The sequence below is a fragment of the Emys orbicularis genome, chromosome 20 (genome assembly GCF_028017835.1).
Source record: "Emys orbicularis isolate rEmyOrb1 chromosome 20, rEmyOrb1.hap1, whole genome shotgun sequence".
NCBI classification, from domain to species: domain Eukaryota; kingdom Metazoa; phylum Chordata; order Testudines; family Emydidae; genus Emys; species Emys orbicularis.
The window spans coordinates 21,492,931-21,503,510 of NC_088702.1; the positions used below are offsets into that span (position 1 = coordinate 21,492,931).

The 10,580-nt window shown below is 66.3% G+C and overlaps 1 protein-coding gene across 1 annotated transcript; it reads left to right on the forward strand.

Moving 5' to 3' along the window:
• The first annotated feature begins 1,140 nt into the window (after positions 1-1,140).
• On the forward strand, positions 1,141-10,297 carry KCNN4 (potassium calcium-activated channel subfamily N member 4). Its single transcript, XM_065420372.1, has 10 exons — positions 1,141-1,341; positions 3,917-4,012; positions 5,813-6,222; positions 7,010-7,139; positions 7,227-7,337; positions 7,880-7,998; positions 8,299-8,368; positions 8,821-8,998; positions 9,800-9,803; positions 10,108-10,297. Exons 1-10 carry the CDS (start codon positions 1,141-1,143, stop codon positions 10,295-10,297), a joined length of 1,509 nt encoding a protein of 502 aa, XP_065276444.1.
• Positions 10,298-10,580: the final 283 nt, after the last annotated feature.

The window sequence follows — 10,580 nt, forward strand, 5'->3', positions numbered from 1 at the left end:
TGCAGCCCCCTGCTAGCCCAGCCCTGGGCTCCGCCCCCCCAGCTCTGCCGGTGCCCCTCACTCCCGACCCGCAGCCCCCTGCTAGCCCAGCCCTGCCCTCTCCCCCCCCAGCTCTGCCGGTGCCCCTCACTCCCGACCCGCAGCCCCTGCTAGCCCAGCCCTGGGCTCCGCCCCCCCAGCCCTGCCGGTGCCCCTCACTCCCGACCTGCAGCCCCTGCTAGCCCAGCCCTGGGCTCCTTCCCCCGCCCCTTTTCGTCCCAGGACACTTGCTGCTCCTTCAAGTCCCTCCCCTCCCCGCCAACCCTCACCCTGCCCTGCCGCACCCAGGGGCCAGATCGCGGCGGGGCAGAGACGGGAGCGACCCAGAGCCGAGCCCAGCAGCTGCCAGGTGCCCTTGCCCAGCTGGGGATCCCCCCGCTCCACCCCTCCGCCTGCCACCCTCTCCCTCTCCCTCTTCCCTCCCACTGCTGCCCTTCGCCTGCCTGTCTGGGTCTGCCACCTTCCCTCCGTACGTCTACCCTCCACCTGCCCCTGCCACCTTCCCTCCACCTTCCCCTGCCACCTCCCCTGTGCCCACCCCTGCCACCTTCCCTCCGTACTTCTACCCTCCGCCTGCCCCTGCCACCTTCCCTCTGTCCTAACACCCCTTCATCTGTCTCTCTTCCACCTTCCTTCTATCTTGTTATCACTCCATCTCTTTCTCTTCTACACTCCCTCCATTCTCTTCTCTCTCTGCCCATCTCTTCCAAATTCCCTCCTTTTCTCGGTCTCACCCGCTCCCTTTATTCCGCCGTCTCTTTCTGGGGCTGTCCCGGTCCCGCGGTCCCAGCACCTCTCTGCCAGGCTGACTCGCTCGCGTGCCGTCTCTCCCCAGTCACCCGCTTCTCTCTGCCGCCCGGCCTTTCGCAGTGACTCTCACCCCCTCCTTCCTTCCTTCCTTCCTTTCCCACCCCCTCGACTTCTCCAGCTCTCTCTTTTCCTCTGTCCCCCCCTTTCTGCTCCGTGCCCCTGCCAGCCCGCCTAGGGGTTGTGCCCCCCGGTGTCACACTGGCTGCGTGCTGGTTGCTGAAGCGCCAGCGATGGGGGCCAGCCGGGGGGTCCCTCGCCCCCTGCCTGCCCGTGCCCCCCTACGCCCATGAGATGGGAGTCAAGCAGAACCCCCCCGAAGCCACAGTCCTGCCCGTGCCGGGGGCGCCGGGCGAGAACCTGCGGAGGCTGCAGCTGCGGAAGGGGCTGCTGAAGGCCGAGGGGCAGCTGGCGGGCTGGGGCCTGGCCCTGGCGCTCGGGGGGATCCTGCTCATGGTGCTGCACACGGAGCTGGCCTGGTTCGGGGGCTGCAAGGTAGGAGGGTGCCCCTCAGCCCCGACCCGCAGCCCCCCCTGCTTCCCCCCCCAGCTCTGCCGGTGCCCCTCACTCCCAACCCGCAGCCCCCTGCCAGCCCAGCCTGGGTCCACCCCCCAGCTCTCCCGGTGCCCCTCACTCCCAACCCGCAGCACCTGCTAGCCCAGCCCGGGTCCACCCCCCAACTCTGCCGGTGCCCCTCACTCCCGACCCGCAGCCCCCTGCTAGCCCAGCCTGGGTCCACCCCCCAACTCTGCCGGTGCCCCTCACTCCCGACCCGCAGCCCCTGCCAGCCCAGCCTGGGTCCACCCCCCAGCTCTGCCGGTGCCCCTCACTCCCAACCCGCAGCCCCCTGCTAGCCCAGCCCTGGGCTCCTCCCCCAGCTCTGCCGGTGCCCCTCACTCCCGACCCGCAGCCCCCTGCTAGCCCAGCCTGGGTCCACCCCCCAGCTCTGCCGGTGCCCCTCACTCCCGACCCGCAGCCCCCTGCCAGCCCAGCCCTGGGCTCCCCACCCAGCTCTGCCGGTGCCCCTCACTCCCGACCCGCAGCCCCCTGCTAGCCCAGCCTGGGTCCACCCCCCAGCTCTGCCGGTGCCCCTCACTCCCGACCCGCAGCCCCTGCTAGCCCAGCGTGGGTCCACCCCCCAGCTCTGCCGGTGCCCCTCACTCCCGACCCGCAGCCCCTGCCAGCCCAGCCTGGGTCCACCCCCCAGCTCTGCTGGTGCCCCTCACTCCCGACCCGCAGCCCCATCCCGGAACTAGCCACCACGTGCTGGAATTTGTTGCCTGGTGGCACCAGCCCCAGGCTGCAGAAACTTAATGATTCAAATCATTTATTTAACCAGCCATCAGCCACGGGCCGTTGGGGGAGGGGGGAGTGTCAGAGTGGGGGGCTGGGAGCCCGGACTCCTGGGTTCTATCTCTAGATCTGGGAGGGGAGTGGGTTCTAGTGGGTTAGAGCGGGGGGGAGGGGCTGGGAGCCTGGACTCCTGGGTTCTCATCTTGTCCCTTGCTGTAGAACCCAGGAGTCCTGACTCCCTGCTCTGGAATCTCGGTGGGGTTTGGCTAACGGCTGGGACTCTCCGGCGGCCAATGGACCCTCCCAGCAGTTAGTCGTGGGCGCAGCCTGGCTCGGTGTCTGGAACGGGCCCCTGGATCCGTTCTAGGCCCTCTCCCAGAACCCTCCCTTCTGTGGGCATGTCTGGGCGGGAACCCGGAGACGGTGCAAAAACAACCTGTACTGCAGGGAGCAGGGTGGGGGCTCTCACCTGGCAGGCAGGGCTGGTCCCGATGCCCCCGCATGGCGCTAGGGGGCGCTGTGCTGCAGGGAGCAGGGTGGGGGAGTCAGTGGGGAAACTGAGGCACGAAGCAGTGATCATTTTGACGTCTCTCTGGACACCAGCTCCCGGTGCAGACCTTGGCCATCCCACTCCCACTCTTGGCACCATCCAGCCCCATTTGCAAGAAGCCGCCAAGACTGGCTGCTCCGATTGTTCCCAACACAATCGCGCCCTTCACCGGGGGTGTTGATTCTGGGCCAGTGACAGGATAAATATTGATCGGGACGGAGGAGGTGGCAGCTTCATACGGAAGGAGATCGATTAATCATTGCACAGGGAATGGGTGAGGGTGGTCTGGGGGTTAGCGCGGGGGGGGGCTGGGAGCCAGGACTCCTGGGTTGTCTCCCTGGGTCTGGGAGGGGAGTAGGGTCTAGTGGTTAGAGCAGGGGGCTGGGAGCCAGGACTCCTGGGTTCTCTCCCTGGCTCTGGGAGGGGAGTGGGGTCTAGTGGTTAGAGCAGAGGGAGGGGCTGGGAGTCCAGACTCCTGGGTTCTTTCAGGGCTGGGTTCTGAGTTCCCTGCGCCCGCCTCTCTCCGAGCGGCCTTGCCCGCGCCCTGCCCTCTTCTCTGTGGCAAATCCCCACGTTCTTCCTGGCCTCGCTCCAAACCCTCCACCTGCCCGGCAGCGCCGTGTTTGCTCAGGGTGGGGCTGCGATCTGGGCTGGGCCGGAGGCAGCCGTCTCCCAGCAGAGCCAGGGGACGGGGGGGGGACGATCCCCACCCCCCACCCCCTTGGGGCCCGGCTGTGGTATCGGACTTGGCTGGCGGCCGCTTTCCTGGGTCAATAACAAAGAACAATGAGATTTTGTACTGAGATCTACAGGGCCCCGGGGGCTCAAACACCCCAGAGCCACCCACCCTGGCTGGGGCGGGAATGGGGCTCGGGGCCTCTCCCCTCTAGGGGGTGCCGGCTCCCATCCAGCCCCAGGGCAGGGCCTGGCTGGCTCAGGGGGGCGGGAATGGGATATGGGACCTCTCCCCTCTAGGGGGCGCTGGCTCCCATCCAGCCCCAGGGCAGGGCCTGGCTGGCTCAGGGGGGCGGGAATGGGATATGGGACCTCTCCCCTCTAGGGGGCGCTGGCTCCCATCCAGCCCCAGGGCAGGGCCTGGCTGGCTCAGGGGGGCGGGAATGGGATATGGGACCTCTCCCCTCTAGGGGGCGCTGGCTCCCATCCAGCCCCAGGGCAGGGCCTGGCTGGCTCAGGGGGTTTCACCCCTGTTTTCTCTCCCCCCCTCAGTGGTTTGCGTATCTGTTCCTGGTGAAATGCCTCCTCTCGCTCTCCACCGCCACCCTGCTGGCCGTCATCCTCGCCTTCCACGTCAAGGAGATCCAGGTAAGGCCCCAAATGTCGGCCTGGCCAGGGTCCTAGGACCCCCCCCCCCCCAGCTTGCTCTTAATTCCCCCCACCCCCAAGAAGGTTCCCCTGCAGTGAGTGGGGTGGGGGTACATTTGGGGTTCCCCTGTTTGGGACTGAAGCTCCCCCCAGCTGCTCTGAGTTCTTGGCTCTAAAGTAGCCACCTCCTTACCAGGTTTTCCCAAGTCAAATTGGAACCCAGGACTCCCCCGCACTCTAACCACTAGACATCACTCCTCTCCCAGAGCCGGGGAAAGAACCCAGGAGTCCTGCCCCATCCCCCTACCCCCCCTGCTCTAACCACTAGACATCACTCCGCTCCCAGAGCCGGGGAAAGAACCCAGGAGTCCTGGCTCCCAGCCCCCACTCCAACCCCCCACACCAGTGACAGAAAACGCTCACTGACTATTTTTCCGTCGGTTGGGGGCAGATTCCATCTAATCTCCCCAGATCAGGCTGAGTTTGGGCTTTTCTAGCTGCCTCGGCTGCTGGTGGGTGACAGGGGGTTGTGAGTTGTGGGCTGGGTGTTTATGTCCCTGCTGCACACACACATACACTCTCTCTCTTCCACACACACACACACAAAGACACAGACACAGAGATACACACACACACACAGACACACAAAGACAAACACAGAGACACAGGCACACACAGACACAGAGACACACACACAGAGTCACACACACGGACACACGCAAACACAGAGACACAGACATGCACACAAAGACAAACACACAGAGACAAACGCACACAGACAGACACACACAGAGACAGACACAGAGACACACACACAGACACAGAGACACACACACAGACAGACACACACAGAGACAGACACAGAGACACACACACAGACACGCACACACACAGACACACACACAGAGATACACGCACACAGACACACACAGACACACCCACGGTGTTGGAGTCCCAGCCGCCTGCAGGGCGGAAACGGGAGGTTGATCTTGCGAGGGTGGAAGTTTCCCGCCCCGGGGGAGCGAAGAGATCCCGGCTGTGAGTCACCCGCACACGCCTCTGGGCCCAGACGTACACACAAGGAGCAGGGCTCAGCCCCCCCAGCAGTGGGTCACACACACACACACACACTCCCCCCCCCCCATACCCCGGTCCAGCCACTCCTGGGCCCCGCTAGCGGGAGAGTAGCTCCGGGTCTCCCTGCCCCTGCCCTGATGGCCCCTGGGGGGCAGGGCAGTGGGGGGCTGTGACTGGCCCCCACCCGCAGCAGCTGGCTGTGGGGCTGAGCTCCCCATAGACCCCCAGGGGCCGGGGCTGGGGCCGGGAGGACGGTGGTTGCTCCATTGAACGGAGGGTCCTCCCCCAGGCAGGGGCAAATCCCAGAGTGGGCAAGAAAGATGGAGAAAGTGAAAACGGAAGAGAGAAACCGTGACAGAGAGAGAGGGGTGAAGTCAGGACTCCTGGGTTCTCTCCCTGGCTCCGGGAGAGGAGTGGGGTCTGGTGGGTTAGAGCCGGGGGGAGCCCAGACTCCTGGGTTCTCTCCCCAGCTCCGGGATAGGAGTGGGGTCACTGTCTGGTGGGTTAGAGCCAGGGGGGAGCCTGGACTCCTGGGTTCTCTCCCCGGCTCCGGGAGGGGAGGAGGGTGGGGGGTCTGGTGGGTTAGAGCCGGGGGGAGCCCGGACTCCTGGGTTCTCGCCCCAGCTCCGGGAGAGGAGTGGGGTCTGGTGGGTTAGAGCCAGGGGGGGTGTGGGAGCCGGGACTCCTGGGTTCCATGCTCTCCCTCTCTCTCTCCCCCCACAGCTCTTCATGCTGGACAACTCGCTCCAGGACTGGCACATCGCGGTGAGCGGCCCCAAACTGGGCCTGATCCTGCTGGAGCTGCTGGTCTGCGCCCTGCACCCCTTCCCCACGGGGGGCTCCCCCTGCCTGGCCCCCGAGCTGGGCCCCCCGACGTCCTTCCTGCCGGGGGCCGAGATGCTGCTGTCGCTGCTGATGTTCCTGCGGCTGTACCTGGTCCCGCGGGCTGCGCTGTTGCACAGCCACGTGCTGGGGGACGCCTCGTACCGCACCATCGGCTCCCTCAACCAGATCCGCTTCCGGTACCCCTTCGTCCTGCGCCTGCTGGTCAACGGCCAGCCCGGCCGCGTGCTAGTGGTGCTCACCCTGGGGCTCTGGATCACCGCCTCCTGGGTGCTGTCCGTCTGCGAGAGGTGCGGCCGGGCGCGGGGCGGCCAAGGGCCCCAGGGCAGGCTGGGAAAGCGGCCAACGTAGGCCCCGAGCGGATTGTGGGAGAGCAGGCCCGGCCCCAGGGCACGGCGGGGATGCAGGCAGCTGAGGGCCCTGGGGCATCGTGGGAAAGCAGGCAACTTTAGGCTGAGGTGCACTGTGGTAAAGTGGTCCAGGGCCGAAGTGCATTGTGGGAAAGGGGCCAACTTACGGCCCAAGTGCACCATGGGAAAGCAGGTTAATTTAGGCCCAGGTACATCAAGGGAAAGTGGCCAAAGGCCCAAGTGCATCGAAGGGAAGCAAGCTACTTAAGGCCAGGTGCATCATGGGAAAGCGGCCAAAGGCCCAGCGGCATGGTGGGAAAGCGGGCAATTGAAGGCGAATGGAAAAGGGGCCAAGCGGCCAGGTGCATTGTGGGTTGAGGGGCTCCCGCTGTAGGCCCAAGGGCATGCTGGGAAAGCAGCCAGGCAGAAGGCCCAGGGGCATTAGGGGGGAGGGATAGCTCAGTGGTTTGAGCATTGGCCTGCTAAACCCAGGGTTGTGAGTTCAATCCTTGAGGGGGCCACTTAGGGAACTGGGGAAAAAAACTGTCTGGGGATTGGTCCTGCTTTGAGCAGGGGGTTGGACTAGATGATCTCCTGAGGTCCCTTCCAACCCTGATATTCTATGGCTCTCTCAAAATCATGAGGTTGGCCATTGTGGGGGCGGGGGCAAGGCAGGCTCAGTGGGGGGGCGGTCTCTGACGCTGTCTCTCTGCCCCCCGTGCTGCAGGGAGAACGGAGCAGGGCACCTGGAGGGGACGCTCTGGCTGATCCCCATCACCTTCCTCACCATCGGCTACGGGGATGTGGTGCCAGTGACGGTGTGCGGCCGGCTGGTCTGTCTGTGTACTGGCATCATGGTAAGGGCCGTGCCCCCCCAGCACAGCGCCCCCTAGTGCTGCCCTGGGGCCCTGCCTGGCTAATCGCATCCCCTGTCTCTGCCGCAGGGCGTTGGCTGCACGGCGCTGCTGGTGGCAGTGGCAGCCGACAAACTGGAGTTCAACCGGGCGGAGAAACACGTTCACAACTTCATGATGGACATACAGTGCACCAAAGAGGTGGGGCAGAACCCAGGTGTCCGGGCCCCCAGACCCCCTGCTCTGACCTCACTCCCCTCCCAGCGCTGGGGACGTGGCTGTTTTCCAAATGTCCTTCTGCGGATGGGGATGGGAAACGCTCCCGGTGCCTGCTGTGGGGGGGGGGGGAGGAGGAGGAGGCAGGGCCCCCCATGCCGCCCCCAGCCAGGCCCTGACGCCCCCTCCCCCCCGGCATGGTGGGGCTTGGCTGGGCCTGCTTGGCCTGCACAGACTCAGCTGACACAGGGATATTGTGAGAAAGTGCCCAACCCTGTGGCCCAGGTGCATTGTGGGATGGGGGAATAGTAAGGCCCCAGGTGCATGGTGGGAAAGTGCCCAACCCTGTGGCCCAGGTGCATTTTGGGAAGTATAGGGTGCAACCTCAGAGTTCAGGTCCATTGTGCACCTCCTCCCACCCTAAAAGCCCAGCCCATGGGCCCCAGGTTGGGGGGGGGGTAGGGCAGGGAACTGCTGCCCCAGTGCATTGTGGGAAGGATCCTGACATGGCTCCGTGTCCCTCCCAGATGAGGAACTCGGCAGCGAACGTCCTGCAGGCGGCTTGGCTCTTCCACAGACACAGCAAGGCCAGGGCCGGGCGCCGGGTCCGGACGCATCACAGGCGCTTGCTGGCGGCCATCCACAGGTGAGTGACAGCGCCCGGACGCCTGGGTCCGCTCCCGGCCTCTGGGGGTGGGGGTGGTGGGGTCTAGTGGGTTAGAGCAGGGGGGCTGGGAGCCAGGACTCCTGGGTTCTCTCCCTAGCTCTGGGAGGGGACTGGGGAGCCCATGGCTGGACTAGCAGGGGGCTGCGGGTCGGGAGTGAGGGGCACCGGCTGGGCTAGCAGGGGGCTGCGGGTCGGGAGTGAGGGGCACCGGCTGGGCTAGCAGGGGGCTGCGGGTCGGGAGTGAGGGGCACCGGCTGAGCTCTTTCTCCGGTTCTGCAGGTTCCGGGAGGTCCGGATTCGGCACCGGAAGCTCCAAGACCAGGTTAACGCCCTGGTGGACATGTCGAAGGTGAGTCCTGCCTGCACGTCCCAGCCTGGCTTCCCCCTCCCAGGGCCCCTAAGTAACCCAGCCCCACACAGCCCCCTGCTCGGGGACAAGAAGGTAGAAACTGCAGGGACTGAGCCAGGATGGGGGGCTGGGGGCCAGGACTCCTGGGTTCTCTCCCTGGCTCTGGAAGGAGAGTGGGGTCCAGTGGGTTAGAGCAGGGGGGCAGGGGGCCAGGACTCCTGGGTTCTCTCCTGAGCTCTGGGGGGGATTGGGGTCCAGTGGGTTAGAGCCAGGGTGCTGTGGGTCGGGAGTGAGGGGCACTGGCTGGGCAGGCTGTGGGGTGCTGCTGCCCTCCAGGGGCTTCACGTCATCCCCCCCCCCCCCCGAGGCTCAGCCTCAGCAGGGGGAGGGGGGCGTCTGACCCTTGGCCGCTTTCCCACGATGCCCCGGGGTTTTGTCCGCTCCCCCCCCAGGTGCAGACGATTCTCTGCGACCTCAGCAGTGGGCTCAGCACCTCCCAGCGGGGCCTGGAGAAGCGAATCGACGCCCTGGACCAGAAGCTGGACGCGCTGACGCGGCTGGTGACGGCCGCCCTGGAGGCCAAACAACCGCAGGAGCCGTGGCTGCTACAGCCCCAGGACAGCCAGACAGGTGGGCACGGTGCCCCTCACTCCCGGCCTGCAGCCCCCTGCCAGCCCAGCCCTGGGTTCCCGCCCCCCCCCCCAGCCCTGCCGGTGCCCCTCACTCCCGACCTGCAGCCCCTGCCAGCCCAGCCCTGCCGGTGCCCCTCACTCCCGGCCTGCAGCCCCCTGCTAGCCCAGCCCTGGGTTCCCCCCCCCCCCCCCAGCCCTGCCGGTGCCCCTCCCGGCCTGCAGCCCCTGCCAGCCCAGCCCTGGGTTCCCCCCCCCCCCCCAGCCCTGCCAGTGCCCCTCACTCCCGACCCGCAGCCCCCTGCTAGCCCAGCCCTGGGTTCCCCCCCCCCCCCAGCCCTGCCGGTGCCCCTCACTCCCGGCCTGCAGCCCCCTGCTAGCCCAGCCCTGGGTTCCCCCCCCCCCCCCAGCCCTGCCGGTGCCCCTCCCGGCCTGCAGCCCCTGCCAGCCCAGCCCTGTGTTCCCCCCACCCCCCAGCCCTGCTGGTGCCCCTCACTCCCGGCCTGCAGCCCCCTGCCAGCCCAGTCCTGCCGGTGCCCCTCACTCCCGACCCGCAGCCCCCTGCCAGCCCAGCCCTGCTGATGCCCCTCACTCCCGGCCTGCAGCCCCTGCCAGCCCAGCCCTGGGCTCCCCCCACACCAGCTGTGCCTGCGAATCCACAAGCCCCCCCTTTTCCTCCCCATCCCTTAGTGTGTGTGGGGGAGGGTGGGGCTGGGGTGTGAAATTTAAAGGGCCGGGACCCTCGTTTTGGTTCCCCCAGGGGCGAGATTAACCTCTGGCTCCGTTTCTCTCTGCTCCGCAGGCCGGTGAGGAGGGGTTGACCCAGCGTTGGAGCCCAGACCCTGGTCCAGGGGGCGCCTGCCCCATAGGGGCCTGCAGGGACTCAGCCCCCTGTACCCTGACTGAAGGAGACACCACTTGGGGGGTGGGAATGGGTGGACAACATCGCCACCTGGTGGCCACAGGCCGGAACCGCAGGTTGCCTGTGCTCCCCCCAGCTCCGAAGTGCAAGAGGGTCACACACCCGAAGGGTCACACACGGCGCGCGCCTGCCTCGAGGGGATCCCCACTGGGGAACAATCCGCTCAGCGGGCCCACGCTTTGTGGCAGGACACCCCCAGCTGTGAGCGGGCGTGTGAAGACCCAGGCTGCAGAAGATGGAAGGCACGTGCTTCGCACCAGTAGATTTGTGATCGTGAACAGGTGTGCAAGGGACCCAGGATGTGAGCCAGGCAAGGCACGCGTGTTGCACGAGGGGAGCTCTGAGCGCGCGCAGCCCTGCGTGGGACTGAGGGTCTAAGAGACAGACAGCGTGTGCTCTGCACAAGAGGTGCTGTGAATGTGAGCCGTTGTGAAAAGAACCAAGCTGTGAAACACGACCAGCCTGTGCTTTGCACCAGGGGCACCGTGACTGTGAACAGGCGTGTGAGGGATGCCGGCTGTGAAACACGGCAGATGCATGCTTTGCACCAGGGGTACTGGCATGCGAGGGACCCAGTGTGTGAGACTTGGAAAGCACCTGCTTTGCACAAGGGGCTTTGGGATCATGAGCAGCCGTGCGAGCCCCTAGAAACGTGAAATAC